The following is a 17,177-nucleotide window of genomic DNA, read 5'->3' as shown; positions in this document are numbered from 1 at the left end:
TTTTCAGAAGTAAGAAATTTAAACATTGTTCTATCTGGGTTTTATATTCAGTGATTTTTTGTAAAAACAATGTTAAAACAAAAAATATATTAGTTTTATCAATTAGTTTTATGAATTTTGAAAATTTCAAACATTTTAATTTAAAAAGAAACTGAAAAAAAAAATCTGTTGTACAAATCAATACAAAGTTTGAACAACAGCGCAAAAAGACAAATTACTTCGAAATTGAAATAAAATTCTATTGGTTTGAGTGTTTTGCCTCTGTTTCTTCATACAACACGCTATGTTTTCTTTTTCATCGCAAATATTTCTTTGATCATTTCAACACGAATTGTTTTTTTTTGCGATAATGGGGAAAAAATTGTTGTTTGAATATGGATTTTGAACAATATGTCAATTTCATTGCCAAAATTTGTCAATTAAAAACTCCCAATTACTGTAATTGAAATGTTTTTTTTTTCGTATCCCACATTAGAACTTTCATCAAAAAAATTCTCTATTTTTTAATAAAAAATCCGTATTTCTCTCTGGAAGTGTTTCAGACTTTGTCAATTTTTTTCCAAATTTTCTGATTGTTTTAGTCTCGATTTCTCACAATTCCAAAAACTTTTTATTAAACTGCTCAACTGACCGGGAAAAATTGTTAATTTTGCAAACTTTTGCAGATTCGGTGCCAATTTTTAAATTTGGAACTTTTATCAGGAATAATTTACACAACGCTCTGAAGTTTTGCAGATATTAAAATTCTTCATATGATTTGTACTATTGATTTCTGTGTTGCATATATGATAAAGGTTTTGCTCTAATTTGTAATGAGCGTGAGAGCTGTCAAAGATATCGCTTATAAATACTGATGGACTTTTTCATTGTTAAGATCTTTGATTGGTTTGGCACAGCTTAATAGTCTGATGATCAGCGGTCTATAACATTTTCAAACAAATGCGCATGTATTTACGGCAAGTAGGAGGACGACAGCTGTTAACGCGACAATCATTTTTAGTGGGACTTTAAGGTGACGCCACACAAAAGTTTTCCATTTTTTCTGAGAAATAGTACTAGCTCAATTAACATGCTTTAACTCTCATTTGTCGTCCGAATGTTTTGTCGTCTGACTTACCTAGTACCGTCTTAATATGCTTTTCAGATTCAGTCCAAAGTTTTTTCAACTTCCATGAAAGCTCTCGTTTTTGACGCCAACCGATTATAAAATGATTCAAACTAGTATAACTTGATAACAAAATTTCAAAAATGACAAAAAAAAATTGAAGTTCTCAGAACTGAAATTATTTGAAACATGAAAAGCTCATCTGATTTTGGCGAATTCAAATTATCGCAGATGCTTTTGTCTCGTACCGCAGATGCTTTCGTCAGGTTTTGTTTTGGTGTAAGTTTTTTTGAATTTATTTTACTCGAACTCTCTTTTTTTCTTTTTCACTCTCAATCTCACAGTGTATATGTGTGTGTTTTGCCCTCCACTTTTATGAAAAAAACTTTTAAAAGTCAACAGCTGGTTAATTGCAGGACAAAAACTTTGGTTGACGTTTGAGTACTGCGTATTTTTTAGGAAGATGAATATGCTGGCCCACCTATTTGAAACCCCAAATTCTAAACTTGGGAGAATTAACGCGCGATATATTGCGTTCTTATGACATGCGTGAACGAAATGAATTGATTAAAGTCATTTAGTCTAAATAATAATATATGATATCTCAAATACATCCCTTTGAAGTTTATCTTAGCGTTCTGTTAGATACGATGAAGAAAAAGAAAAAAAATATTATTATAACGTAAATTTCCAATCACACATTTTTTAAATGGTCTTAAATTGCAATTGGAACATTCAGAGCTTCGCCCTGATTTACGAGCACTCTTGTTGTTCCAACTTTCGAAAAGTGAAAAAGTGTATATGCTCGGGGCGTTTTTTAAAGACAGACCAGTGTTTAAGTGAATTTTCTCTCCCTGGGAAATGATCCCTGGATCATCGTTGGCCCCGCCGAGTTCGCACACAACTATGATAAACTTAAACAAATCTAAGTAAACTGCTCGTTTTTTACTTTAAGGTTGAAAATTTAACGCGCATTATATACCAGTGGCAAATTAATTAGCACTACAAATTGTTTCAAATTGAATTGAAGCAAGCTAATTGTTCTTATTAACTCTATGCAAAACTCAAATTTTAATATTTTAATTTTAAAATTCTCAGGCTAAATTTGTTTGAACACTTCTTTAATGTTTCATGAATCAGAAACTATTGAAAATTGTTAAAAGATCACTTGGAAAATTCAAGGCGTCGCCGCTATACGACCAGTCTTGTTGTTCTGACATTTTTTGAAAAAAGTGACGGAATATTTATGGCCTAGTTTTTTCCTCAAAACATTCGACTTTTCAACATTTTGTTTTTGAGAATTTTTGAAGATTATCTTATGAGTGTTGTTGTCTGATTTCAAATTTAAAAAATTATTTCACACATCTGATTATTTTTTTAACTTATTGGTGTTTAAAAATATGGAGCGCATTTTAAGCAAATGAGGTTAACGGGCAATGCATTTCGCAATATAACCCCTGTTACGTTTAATCCGTATTAGAAATCATTCTAAAAAGATTTGAGGAATACTATTTGATCTATTTTATATTTTGCCAATGCGAATTATATCATTGTTCCGACTTTCGTAACAAAAGTAACGGAATATTTGTGCTCGTGGTGGTTTTTTTTCTTCAGACACAATCTGACTTGTTAACTAGCCATTTATGACAATTTTTTTTATCATTCTCAAGAATTTGTTGTCTTGACTTTAAATTTAAAAAAATACTTTACCTGTGATTTTTTTTTGTAAAGTTAAGGAGGTTATAAGATTGCCATTTTGGCCAATTTGGGACAATTAACGCGCTAAATATATTTAGCGCTATCAACGCAAAAGCGGAGATTAAATCCGTCTTATAAATTGTTCCAATTTGGTTCAAGGAAGATTGTTTGCCATAATTTATATGTTACTACAAGCAAATTTTATCACTTTGTATTTTATATGGCTCGTGGGGGATGATTTTTACAAAATATACCTCAAAATAGAAAAAAATTCATGCTATTACAGCTCAATAGACCTTAAAAGGCAGTCGGAACACTCAAAGTTTCACCCTGATACGAGCATTCTTGTTGTATTTTACATAGCGTGTGAGGGTGATTTTCGAAAAAAGCAAAAAAAATTAAATTAGAAAAAATTTAAAATTTAATCTATTGTTTTCAAAGCAAAAAGTATTCTGATCATTTTAAGTCAACCCATTAGTTTGAGATAATGAATTGCCGCCGTTAGAATGGAATATGCAAATGCAAATTCTGTACCTAATAACAAATGCCACCCTTTTTCAAAAAAAAAAGATAGAAAATAATTAGAGATATCATACAATTAAATTGATTCCAGAGAGTTTACAACGCAGTCGGAAAATTCAAGGCTCTGCCCTGATACGAGCAGTTTTGTTTCTTCTTATGATTGAATTTAATTTTCAGTAAGAGTGAAAGTAGTCAGTGTGATCCTTTTTAGATTTGTAGATCTCGGGTCTCGCGTTGTAAAAAGATAGTAATTTAATTTTCTCCTAAGGTCACTCATAGAACTAACCTTTCCAGCAAAAATTTGAAACATCTGAATGAAGTAATTGCTTGACTCAACTAAAAGCAATTGATTTAATGTGCAATATATGGTTTCGTATAGTCTGCTTATGAAAACGAAAAAATTATTATAAAGCATAAATTAAACTTTTACTGTAATGTTTCTCTTAATTTTTGATGGTCAAGTAAACCCCTAAATTGAAAGCACGGTCAAAAAAATTGTTTGAAAATTATCTTCACTGATCTAAGTTTTTATTTTTGTTTTATTGGTGTCGTGCCTGACTGAAATACTAGTAGTTTTTGTTTTATCAATTTTTTTTTTCTGTAATTGAACTGTTAAAAGCAACAAAACTCAAAACTGTGTTTTGACCATACGGAAATTTTTGTGAAATTACGACAGAAAGAACTTCAATATCACACAACAGCCGACCAGCTCTGACATTTATTTGTAATAGCTAATTTTGCCTAAGCACACTCGAACACCAAGCCCCTTTCAGTAGATAATACGACAACAAGATAGTCCAAAAGTTCCGATTTGAGTTGAACCGTTCGAATTATATCTGAGTTTGTTAGGTCAAAGTCGAGCAGTGCATATACAAAACCGTCCAAAAAATCATGAGACGAACAAAAAAACAGTCCGATACAAAACAATACGGTTTAAATTCGCCAGTGGGCGCGCTGGCGCCCATGTTGACGCTTCGCGACGATAACCGTCTCTAATTTTTCAATGGAGTCCAACCCTTTGTTGGCAAGTCGGGTCACTGCGGCGGTCTCTATTCGTTTGCTTTTGTTGTTTGAACAAAGGACAGTTCTCGGCTTACAATTAACTTCGTACTTTTTTTCGGACCGTTTTGTAACGGACTGTTTTTTTTTGTTAATTTTCATTCTTTTTCAGACTGTTTTGAGTTAGAATGTTTTTTATGCAAATTTTTCTTTTACTAGAAAAAACTAAAATGTACCTGATTGAGGCATTGAAAACACCACTTTTTGATCGAGAAAGTCGAATAATAAATCGAGTACCTCGACCCGGGAATGTTAAATCAGTTTTCACAATTGTAATTTCTCTAATCATGAATCTAATCTCACAATTTGCATTAAACTTAAATTAACACAATTGATCGAATTGTTAAGGGCAAAGTTTACTACAAAATGATAAAGTAAAATAGCTTTAAATACAGTGTACTGCAATAGGGAAAACTGGCTAATAATTTACTATTTAGGGTCTCTAATTAGCAGGGTGGTTTTAATTAGCAAGGCAGCGAAGTGGTAGGTGATAGGAGAAGATAAGTGGATGAATTAATCAGCTCTTGAGGGATCATAATTTGGAGGAACTCTTCTTTTTCTCGTCATCATCTCCGTCAGCCTGAAAAAAGTTAACATCAATCAATTTTGACTTTGATTATTTGAATCTGCTCCACCCTCTTTTATATGTGGATGGAAAGGTAGGGAGTTCTAGCATACCACAGTTGACGTAGGTGGGTCATCGCCCAACTTGGAGTCTCCTCCTATCGTTTCTGGGTTGGGCGTCGTGGGCTTCGAGGGTTCCAGGTCATCCGGGTTGTCAATGCCACTAACGGTCGGACTTGTATCAGCTGTTTCTGGGGCATCTTCGACTCCGATTTTGATCGAATCGTTTCCAGCATCCGCTGTATCATCGCCTGCGAGTGGGTCGTCTTTCGGGGGGTCGTCACCTCCGAGCGGATCGTCTTTCGGGGGGTCGTCACCCCCGAGCGGATCGTCTTTCGGGGAGTCGTCACCTCCGAGAGGGTCGTCTTTCGGGGGGTCGTCACCTCCAAGGTCATCGCCTCCCAGGTCATCTTTGGGTGGAGCACCACTACCTGCATCCATGGTATCGGCGTCTGCTTCCCAATCAACGCCTCCATCATCATCACCACCCAAATCAGCGCTTCCCCCTCCTGCGGGATTTGATTTCTTCTTTGAAAACATGGTACCTAGATCTTTCCCTTCTCCGTCTTTCGGAGAGTCATCGTCGACCCCAACTGGTTCATCATCGTCGCCTTCGATGTCGTCCAGAGCACCGGCACTGTTCTTACCATCTGGTCCGTCTAGATCATCTAACCCACTTCCACTTTTCTTGGCTCCACTGCCTCCTAAATCTTCCATTCCGCTGCCAGAGTTCTTAGGAGCTGCAGATCCGAAGTCATCTTCGCCACTCTTCTTAGGAGCTGCAGATCCGAAGTCATCTTCACCACTCTTCTTAGGAGCTGCAGATCCGAAGTCATCTTCACCACTCTTCTTAGGAGCTGCAGATCCGAAGTCATCTTCTCCACTCTTCTTAGGAGCTGCAGATCCGAAATCATCGACTCCGCTGCCAGACATTTTAGTTCCACTCCCCCTTAGATCATCCTCGTCTTCTTCTTCGATAACGCTGGACTTCAGTTTGGAACCACCTTTACTGCCCGATATCTTGGTTCCAGACATCTTGGATCCCGACATCCTGCTACCAGAAACTCTTGAACCGCCCTCGGAACCCCCATCCATAGCCTCGGGTGGGGGTGCTTTACTGGTGTCTACAAGGAATGGCTGTATTTCTGGACGTTTCATTCTCGGCATGTTGTCTTTGTCTTTCTTCTTACTTGGCCATCCAACTGGCTTTCCAGTGACTGCCATTGCGTCCCAGAACCATTCACTAATTAGTCCGGCATCGTCGTCGTCTCCTGATTATTAAAGTCGTATCAATGTATCAACATCAACTTTTTAATTTCAAAAAATCTTAATTCCATAAGCCGATGTTTCAAATAATCTTTTGTCATCTGATTATATAACCTTCCAGCATCTCCCCAGATTAAATTGGTACCTCAAAGTAATGTTTCTAATGACACTGATATGGAACTTTTAGATATGGCTGAGGTGGACAAAAGAAGGTTTGAATAAATCCCTTATGCTACTTAATTTTATTTTGTTTCCTACCTTCCTCGGAGCTGTTTCCAGAGTCGGATCCATCAAACGTGTCATAGTCGTCATCGAATGTTGATTTGACGTTCTTATCCTACAAAAAATTGTCTGGAAATCTTCGGTTTTTTGTTGGGAAAAAAACAAGTTAACAAAAAAATCTTGATTTTTAAAAATCATCCACAGCAAAATTTTGGAGAAGTTTACTAAGAATGGTGTACTAACTTGATAATTCATGAAGCACTAATGAAGTCGCAGTTGAGATAAAGTTAGGGTAGTAAATAAATATAGGTGAACAGTCACATGAACCCCCTGCAGTAAAAGTTCATCAAGGCAGACTGTTTGGAGGTACTGAGGCTCGAATTCGTCACAGTCTTCATAAATTTCACAATTCAATGAACAACAAAGTATCCGTTTTGCATAAAATAACGCACGTGCTCTACAAAAAAATCTTAAATTAACTTATTCGACATGCTGATTTAATTAAACTCATTGAAAAACCTTCTAAGCAAAACTGCCGTCTTTGTATTAAATTTTTTTCCAGGCATAAGCTTATCTAAAATTGTGGAGAGGGAGAGGGTTAAATTTTAGGTCAAACAAAGCTAACTATACAAGCTCGAAATTCATTGCCAAAAATCTATTCTTATATAGGATATTATGATACCCTCTTTGAATCCTTAATCACCTTCCAATCAGTATTAAAGTTTTAAATAACGTTACTTTTATAACTGATTGCAACTTTTATAACGTTAGAGGTCCGCGAATGGACCTCAAATTATATGGAAAACGTTCTAAATAAGTTGAATTCCGTTCGTTTTTGTTTTCACGAAAATCCATTTCGGTATGAATCCGCGAATGTACACTAAAACTCTGAAGAAAAGATCGAGTCAAGCTCCAAAAGCGATAAGAAGCCCTAATAGTGTAAGTTTTTCACAAAAAGTTTCTTGCGGAGAAAAAGTCTTCCTTTTTTCTTGGTGGTGTCTAAAGACTTTTTTGGAAAGTTCTATAGACAGAAAGGTTGGAGCAACTTTTATGCCTATTTTCTACTTGCCATCAGATTTTATTTTCAGTATAAAATAACTATATTTAGGTTGTCCTAATGTAAGGAAATTTTGTCTCTCCATCTCTCCATCTCTCCCTGCGAAATTTTTGTAGTAAGTTTTTTTGGGAACATTGTGCGGTTGTTATAACATATCAAGTTAATCACAGAAAGAAAGGAGATCTTCGCAACACCTGCGATACAAAAAAAAACTTGCGTTAGAAGATAGTGAATAGAACAAGACAAGGAATTCGAAATTGTTTTTGAGAAATGCTGAAAAATTATTTGCAAAGATAATTTAAAAAGTTACACCTACGAACACTTAATGTTTATTTTTGATGATGTTCATAAGCAGCAGTAAAAAGCATTGAAACAAATTTACCGAGCGGCACCCGTGGCGACAAAATCTGATTCGATCCCTGTTGAGCCGAAAAAAATCTGCCATCAATTTTTTTTGGGGGGGGGGGCACAAAATTTTGAAATTGTTAAGACCAATCCGTACAGAAACACGTAAAAACATACAAATACAATTTGTCCTAAAACTACGCTATATAAATTGACTAAGCCAATGTAACACAAGACAAAAAAAAAGAGAAAAAAGTATAGATTAAATTATTCAAAATCAGACTTTCAAGCTCACTAATTATAGAATTTTTATTTTTAGTAAGAACTGCTTAGACCAAAATAAAAATCATGCTTTTATCAAAAAAACTGAAAAAACGGTCAATTTAAATTGTTGTTTTTTAAATAAAGCTGAAAATAAAATGTGCCGACAAGAACTAGAACCAAAACCACGAATCTAGGTTAAAAAAAAGACGAAAAGTTCACAAAATTTTTTCGAAAGATTAATCACTGCCTGAAACGAAATCCATCTATTTACTGCCTAAATGATAGTAGTGTAATTTAAACTTTCAAGAGTTGAGTATATCAGCAGTCTGCGAGTGAAGTTTATCATTCATACCAAAATGAATATTCTGAGTTAATAACGGGAAAAAAATCTGGTATCGATTGCTACACCCTTGCTGACAGCAAGGGTAAAGGTTACCCTAGTACTGAATCATCGGTCTCTCATTCTGCTGGCATTTTTTTTCTTGTTAGTCTTAATATTTTTGGACTATTTTCCCAAGTTGAATTGAAACAAGCTGATTGATCCGGCATTCAACGAATAAACTGAATAAACGGTCAATTTAAATTGTTGTTTTTTAAATAAAGCTGAAAATAAAATGTGCCGACAAGAACTAGAACCAAAACCACGAATCTAGGTTAAAAAAAAGACGAAGAATTCACAAAATTTTTTCGAAAGATTAATCACTGCCTGAAACGAAATCCATCTATTTACTGCCTAAATGATAGTAGTGTAATTTAAACTTTCAAGAGTTGAGTATATCAGCAGTCTGCGAGTGAAGTTTATCATTCATACCAAAATGAATATTCTGAGTTAATAACGGGAAAAAAATCTGGTATCGATTGCTACACCCTTGCTGACAGCAAGGGTAAAGGTTACCCTAGTACTGAATCATCGGTCTCTCATTCTGCTGGCATTTTTTTTCTTGTTAGTCTTAATATTTTTGGACTATTTTCCCAAGTTGAATTGAAACAAGCTGATTGATCCGGCATTCAACGAATAAACTGAATAAACGGTCAATTTAAATTGTTGTTTTTTAAATAAAGCTGAAAATAAAATGTGCCGACAAGAACTAGAACCAAAACCACGAATCTAGGTTAAAAAAAAGACGAAGAGTTCACAAAATTTTTTCGAAAGATTAATCACTGCCTGAAACGAAATCCATCTATTTACTGCCTAAATGATAGTAGTGTAATTTAAACTTTCAAGAGTTGAGTATATCAGCAGTCTGCGAGTGAAGTTTATCATTCATACCAAAATGAATATTTTGAGTTAATAACGGGAAAAAAATCTGGTATCGATTGCTACACCCTTGCTGACAGCAAGGGTAAAGGTTACCCTAGTACTGAATCATCGGTCTCTCATTCTGCTGGCATTTTTTTCTTGTTAGTCTTAATATTTTTGGACTATTTTCCCAAGTTGAATTGAAACAAGCTGATTGATCCGGCATTCAACGAAAACGGAAAATTTATGCTTGGTGTATTCTTTTATTCAGTCATTTTTGCCGATCAAAAAACTGTTTTCAAAAAAAAAGTTTTATAATCGTTTGAAGATTTCTTGTTTCTGAATTCTGAGTTCAAATGTAAAGAGATATTTTACCTCCAATTATTTTTTGTGAAGTTCTAGGATATTGAAAATTGCCAATTCAGCCATAATCTGGACTAGATTATGCGTGCTTTGAAGTATTTTTTCATAAAGCTGAGAGCGTAATGCGAATCATTTATGCGTGGCAAATTATCCCGAACAACAAAATCGTTCCAAACTGAATTGATGCTAACTAATCATATTAAACTCGTAAGACTCAAATTTGATCTTTGATTGTGTCCACAGTTCATAGTTTTTCAGTATTTCCTTTTCATAAAAACTATTCGATATCTCGATTAAGGTGCATACGGAAAATCAGGGCTTGCCTGATATCCGAGCAACCTTGTTGATCCAAGAAATGCGTTTCAATAATATAAAAATCACTCAGACTTTGTTAGATGGTGTCATTAATTTGATTAGAGGAATTTGGTACAACTTAAAGTCTGAGGAATAGTTTTAATTGGGCTAACGAGTGAAAAAATATGTCCATTAAAGTTGTATAGGATTTTATGTGTCATTTTTTAAATCGAAATGTCATTTTATTGTCTTCACTAACTTTTCAACGGCCCGCGTTTGATTTAGCAGACGCGCAAAACAGAGAAAGAGAGGAGAAATTCATTACCATTTGCTCATATTTTTTGAGAAGTAAAAAATTATGAACTAAAAACATAGGTCTAATTTTGGTTTTAAAAGGCAATTCTTCTATTTCGTATCTTCTTTTTGTTCTATTTCGCATGAGATGCGTAATTTCTTTTTTCTATTTCGTATATTTTTTTTCGTAGGAGATATGCGTAATTTCTTTTTTCTATCTTGTATCTTTTTTTCTATTTCGTAGGGATGTTACGCGTTTTCATCAAAGAAATATGAAACTTTAATGGACATATTTTTTCACTCGTTAGCCCAATTATAACTATTCCTCAGACTTTAAGTTGTACCAAAATCCTCTAATCAAATTAATGACACCATCTAACAAAGATATTTCCCACAAGCAACAAAAACTAGCTGTGATAATTTTCCATTTGAGGGGCCAATTTGGTTTGAATTACTAGGTGAATAATTATCAGGCATCCTTAGCTGTGTACCTATAAAAATTAACAGGGCAAGTCAAATATGAACTCACTTTAAGCATGAAAATTGAATAAATATCTTGAATTGTTTTTGGAGTGACTTGTTTGCAAATATTTATTCAGCCTTTTTTGTCTGCAGTTTAACTCGGTAAAAAAAATCAAATTGACCCTGAAAATTGGTCTTTAGTTATGAAAAGTAAGCTTTTTGAAAAATCTTTTGTGAAATGCCTAATTTTCTGGCTAGTTCGTTTATATTCTTCCATCCTAACTCAAGTCTTCTTCCTCCTAATGACTTTTATAAAATCAGACGCGTTGATATCTGCTTCAGCTTTAAATTTGTTTTTGACAACTTATAAATCATTTTGACTTTGAAATAATCGGGACCAAATGAACATTCTCTCCGTTAAAAAGATTAGAGGGAGGATGTTAATTTGGTTCAAAGTTGGAACAGTCAGCCAATCAGAATCGATTTACAAACAACGAAATGCAAAATCAGTCCAAATTTACTCGTGGGTGGGCCATTTTTTCTTAGTCTATCAGGAAAAGACTTCAACTCAGAACTCAAACTATAAGAAAACTTCAGGGTTGCTGATCTAAAGGACGAATGTTCCAAGAGCATAACAAACAAGTTTCAAATAGTGAATTGATTCTCAACTGTAACTCAAACAAGAATGTTTCATACAAGTCGCCTGCGCTTCAAGAGTAGTATTTTATCGTGTCCCGGATCCTTAGAGGCTCATTTCTAAGGTGGTCCTCACGAAAAACCAAATCCTAAAAGGCGGGTCCTGAATTTTTTGACGGACCCTCTTCGTAGCTTTTTGCAAGCGAAAGAAATTTCCCACCCGCCTAGCAGAAGACACCACTTCTTTAAATCTGCCTAAGCTTAGGTCAACAACAAGAGACATTATTGGTTCTAATTCAAATGTTTGGGTTCCTGTTTTTTTGTTTTGGTTATTTATTTAAATGAAATTAACTAATTTATTTGTTTCGGTTAATTAAACTTTCGATCTAGTTGAAATGGTTCGGTAAATTTTGAATTGAATTTTATGGTATAAAATAAAAGTTTGCCGAAATTTTCGGCAGCATAGCTTAATGGATGGCAGTAGTATTTTTTCCTCAACTTGTGCTATAATTTATTGTGAATAGGCAGTGTTTTGAAAACACTCTCCAAGGGTGAGGCCGTTTCCGGGTAAAGTAATAGCTTATGACAATTTTGTTAATATTTGAAAAGAAGCGAAATGAAAAAAAAAAAAAAACTTGGTGTACTGAAGACATAGAAAAGAAGCATTTACAAATAAGAGTGTTTTCAACCACAACAAAAATCAAACTCGGCAAGGAACGCTTCATAGTGTTTCTGGAGAGACGAAAAGAAGTTTCGAAAAAAAGAATACGGAAGTAAGGTTTCAAGAAACATTGTTATCTGAGAGCCTCAACAAATCATCTGGTCCATATTTTCACAACAAAGGCATTTCAGGTGTTTTTTAAAATAATTTACCATTGGTGTCTAGACGAATCTAAAAGAAATCTGCAGGATAAATTTTTTTCTCCTAGCTTAAAAATTAGCAGGTTGGAGAGGTGATGAAAAAAAAGAGTGAAATTGCGAAAAGCTCGACTACTCCAATTGATTTAGGAGTAACTCACAAAACTTATTTGTCCTGAGACAAACTTTTGCCGACAAATCGAACAAACGAAACTATTTTCTAGCCGGATTTTCTCTTTTTTTATAGTTCTAACAACTGGAATTACAACATTTGACTTACATTGAGACTTTATGGTGGCGTAATTGGTACTAATAGTTCTTCTTTAAGCAAACACGTGATTGACTTCAAGATTTTACAATTGCACGCTATTTTGCCCGACGCGGCCAGATTAAAACAAAAAGTTTATCAAACGGTCCAAGGCACTGCTTTTTGTTGCCCTAGAACTATAAAAACAGCTAAGCGGGGCATTTAACTTAATTTTTTTCTGTGTTTCCTTAAGTCGAAGCAACCAAAAGTCTGTTAAGTAATATCGTGAGCTGCACAATACTATGCAGTCACCTTTTGAACAGTGGCAGTCTAAGTCTCTGTCCTTTCACGTTATCTTCTGTCATCATACCATCGATCTCGATTAACTTATGTATGCATGTTGTTTTGTCTGCCTCTATGTATGCAATTATGTATGAACGTTTGTATGTAACTGTATAAAACGCATGTTTTGAGTATTGAAGTAAGACTGGAAAAAAAGAAATAAAAAATAGAAAATGAAAACTAAGTAAAGTAAAGTCAGTTAAGTAGTTAAGCAAATAAGAGCAAGCAAAGAATAAGTGAGTAAGTCAATATGTAGGTACGCAAGTAATTGGGTAAGTAAATGAGCAAACATGCGAGCAAGCAACTTTTAAATAAGCTACTTAGCGCCTCAAGTTTACGCTATCTAAACCATGAAAAAGTTGTCCAGGCCATGAAGTCTAAATTACTGATGGAAAGCTGATGATGCCAATCAAAACTCCAATTAAACACCCGATAGAGCAGATATAAAAATTTTCAAGAACGAGAACGATGGTATGATGACAAAATTTAGCGTTAAAAAGAAAGAGCCTGAGCCTGCCAGTGTTTAAAAAAATTGATAATTTGGATATTCGTCCCAATTAGCTGTTGCTCTAGTTTGGCAAAATGTAACCATACGTTGGACATTCTTGATGAATTTTAGATGTTAATTTGGCCTCTTTGTGTTGATAGTGCGCAGTCATAAATTATTGGTTGCGTTCAAGTTTTGTTCAAGAATAATTTTGATGCCATTAAAGCCATTCTACAATCACAACTTATAGTTATTATGGTTATTAGTCGTAATCACACTTATTAGAAATAACAAAGAAAGATTATGCATTTAGAAGATGGTTTCGTTGGTTAGAATTATCTTTTGAGTTTGCTGTAAGGACGTTTAATTTTCGTGAATTACTTCTAAATCAATTGAGTACTTTGGTTTTTTGCAGTTCCACTGTTTTTCCAACCTGTTAGTTTTCAATTCAGTAGAAATAAAGTTTACCCAGCAGATACCTTTTAAACTTGTCCAGATTCCGGTGATGAAAAATCAAAAAAACATCGGAAAATCTTTGTTTGTGCAGAAAAGCACCAAGTGATTTATTGAAGCGCGCACACCAATGAATATTCATTCAAAATTAACACGTGCTCTCGCTTTGAAATTTTCTGTCTCCGCTCAAAAAACGCGTCGTAGTAATAACTAACGGATTTGAACTCCGTGTTTTTTTGGTTGAAACTAACCTAAACTGTAAAGGCTTCTTGTCTATATTTTCAGTACATCAATTTCCCTTCTAATTCATTTTTTTAATTTCAAACTTAACAGAATTGTCATTAGCTATTTTTTTGGCTGAAAACAGCCGCCACCCCTGGAAACTGTTTTTATTTTTCTGCATCTTCACGATAAAATACAGCTCAAATTGACAAATTAGCTTTGTGCTACCAACAGGTAAACTACGCCGCCAAAATAGCCGACATTTTTTTTTATTATAAACCATAAAATTCAATTCCAAATTCATCAAAAAAGTTCAAACAGGTCGGAAAATGATTCTCAAGAAACAGGTATAACATTTGACTTGATTTATAAAATTTTAAAAAGCAAACAAGTAAGACCTTAAAAATAGTAACTTGAAGATATTGTGTAACGTGTCACATGTTGTTAAGCTAAGCTTAGTTAGATTTTAAGTAGAGGGTCTTCTGCTATAAGGGTGGAAAATTTTTTCGCATACAAAATCCTACGATGAGGGTCCGTCAAAAAAATCAGGACCCGCTCTTTAGGATTTAGTTTTTTTGAGAGGACCACCTTCAGAATGACCTCCCCTAGGATCCGAATCACGATGAAACAATATTCTTGAAGCGCAGGCAAAATGTATGAAATAGTTTTGTTTAACTTACAAATGACAATCAATTGACTATTTGAAACTTGTTTGTTCTGTTCTTGGACCATTCGTCCTTTAGACCAGCAACCCTGGAGTTTTGTCATAGTTTGAGTTTTGAGTTAAAGTCTTTCCCTGATAGACTAAGAAAAAACTGCCCACCCACGAGTAAATTTGGACCGATTTTGCTTTTCGTTGTTTCTAAATCGATTCTGACTGGCTGACTATTCCAACTTTGAACCAAATTAACATCCACCCTCTTATCTTTTTCCAAGAAGAGAATTCTAACTTGGTCCCGACTATTCCAAAATCGAAAAAATGTATAAGCTGTCTAAATTAAGCTCAAAAAAGTTTCATCGAAACTGCAGCAGCCAGGAGTAATCTTAATATTAAAAATCCTAAGAATATTATTAGTCTTATCCTAAGAAACGGTGTTGAAACGTGAAACAGGCAAACAAATTTCAAATTACAGTTTCATTATCAATTTTCTAGGCGTCATTTTGTAGGATCTCAAATTGGAACAAAATGTAAAAAACAATCCTTTTAGCAATACTCATAGAGTCTTTTCAGGCCAATCATCATCATGAAATGTCTTTTGAAAAAAATTTGTTGTCAATAATTTTGTTTCACTTTTTTTATGCTTGAAAAATTGATTCAAATCAAAATAAAATGATTTTTTTGTTCCGACTTCAAAAGAAAGTGATGATTATTTATGCTAGGTGGTGTGGTTTTTTGTATTCAGTCAATTTTCGACTTTTTAAGTATTTTTATCTGAAGTTTTCACCATCTGAGAGATTTTTTTGTCATAATGTTTTTACCAGGCGATAGTTTTTCATTTGTTAAAGTGGTTCGAAAATTGCAAATTTTGCCAAATCGGGATAATTAACACGCGATATAATGCATTCTTATAACACGCGTAAGCGACTAAGTAATGGGTTTCAAATTAAATGATTCCAGCATTTTGTTCTTTTAAGCAATAACCGGCCCTGTACACACCCATTTTATCTTACATTGCATGAGGTGGGATGAATTGAAGAAAAAAAATAGATAAAAAAATTTGTTTCGATTATTTTTTCAATTATTCAACTAAATTTAAATAAAATTATTTTTAAGGTGATTTTGAAATTTTGGGTTCTCTCTATGATACACGAGCAGTTTTGTTGTTTCTAAAAATTTCACAGATTTTAATCAAAACAACTTGCCGCAAGTCAAAATAAGTCAGAATAAGAATCGATTGAAAATTTTTTCTTAATTTCTGTTTTGCATCAAACTAAATCGACTTCAAACCATATTCCATAATTTTCGAAATTATTTTCTATCTTTTCTCTATAAATTGACTGCAATTTTTGTTAGGTTTTACGTTGGGAAAAACTTGGGCTGACGGCCCTACACTGAAAATTCAAGTCATACATTTCTATATACGAACCCTATGAAAACTTACCTGGCCCACAATTCTTATAACTGTGAATTGTATGACTAAAACTTTGTGGGAAAGACAGAACTTTTGCCTCAAATATTTTGGTCTCAAAATTAGGAAGTTCATACAAAAAAGGGTTCCAAAAATGCTCATGCAAGTTTATTTATTCATTCAGCGGAATAATTTGTTTTGATTTCGATTGACACCAATCTTTTCAGCTAGTTGCAAAATATATACAAACAAAAACAGAATGGAAGTGAAGAAAAGATTCAAGGTTTGAAAGTTATGGAGGAATGAAGGAATGCAGAATGCAGACCCCACCCCCCCCCCCCCCCACCCCCCCCCTCAATTCTGATCGCCAAATTTTTTGTGTATAACTTTACGGCATAGCATCCATTTTTCCCTGACCACCTCAAAAAATGCACTTTTCGGTGAAAATATTTTCAAAAAAAGTGCCCAAAAACGCCTTTTTTGCCTGTTTTTTGAAAAATTTGGCTGGTTTTTGATAAACTGGTAGATCTATAAGAAAAAACAAGTCATAATCCCCCCTAGAAAAATTTCTGCGCACGCTACTGAAGGAATGCAAATAATACAACCCCCATTTGAGGCAGAATGCTAGTCATACAGTTCTCATAATGAGAGAAAGCTAGTCAAAGTTTTTAAGCCATATATTAAGACCATGGTTTGTTGTCCTTTTTATTCCGACAATTAAGGTCAAATTTAAACAACTGGGTATAAAATGCTAATTTTGTAGCTTAGATTTTCTAATTCGTTTTTTAAATGTAAAACAATAAGATTTAATGGTTTAAAACCTGCTTCATTCTGAATGTTTTTCTCGAAATGTTTTTCTCGACATACTTATTTGAATGATCTCCGAAAAGTTCGAAATTTAAATAAGACAATTTTCGAACATAAATCTTTAAAATTCAGAAATTATTTTTTTTCTTGAAGTTTAAAACTTTAGTTATTTAGTGAAGAGGTGCTTGCTTGGAGTTCGATGCGCTTTTTGGGGTAAGCAAGCAGTTGAATCCATCCTCAT

The 17,177-nt window shown here is 34.1% G+C and overlaps 2 protein-coding genes across 4 annotated transcripts in view; both read right to left on the bottom strand.

Annotated features, from left to right (window-relative positions):
* Window positions 1–17,177, bottom strand: part of LOC134851691 (putative Ras-related protein Rab-33) — a 524,903-nt gene that overhangs the window by 87,121 nt on the left and 420,605 nt on the right. The window lies entirely within an intron of this gene.
* On the bottom strand, window positions 4,733–13,619 carry LOC134851128 (golgin subfamily A member 6-like protein 2). 3 transcript variants are annotated; one of them, XM_063867071.1, is made up of 6 exons: window positions 13,493–13,619; window positions 12,590–12,753; window positions 6,740–6,953; window positions 6,533–6,611; window positions 5,063–6,279; window positions 4,733–4,964 (listed from the first exon to the last, which is right to left on the bottom strand). In XM_063867071.1, the coding sequence occupies exons 3-6, from the start codon at window positions 6,749–6,751 to the stop codon at window positions 4,917–4,919; spliced, it is 1,356 nt and encodes a 451-aa protein (XP_063723141.1). In that variant the 5' UTR covers window positions 6,752–6,953; window positions 12,590–12,753; window positions 13,493–13,619; the 3' UTR covers window positions 4,733–4,916. The 3 variants fall into 3 exon arrangements, with proteins under 3 accessions (XP_063723141.1, XP_063723140.1, XP_063723142.1); XM_063867070.1 differs by having other exon boundaries at window positions 6,740–6,888; XM_063867072.1 differs by lacking the exon at window positions 12,590–12,753 and having other exon boundaries at window positions 6,740–6,888.

The sequence above is a fragment of the Symsagittifera roscoffensis genome, chromosome 7 (assembly GCF_963678635.1).
Source record: "Symsagittifera roscoffensis chromosome 7, txSymRosc1.1, whole genome shotgun sequence".
Taxonomy (NCBI): domain Eukaryota; kingdom Metazoa; phylum Xenacoelomorpha; order Acoela; family Convolutidae; genus Symsagittifera; species Symsagittifera roscoffensis.
The sequence above is the reverse complement of the archived record's forward strand: the minus strand, read 5'-3'. Positions and strand labels throughout refer to the sequence as shown.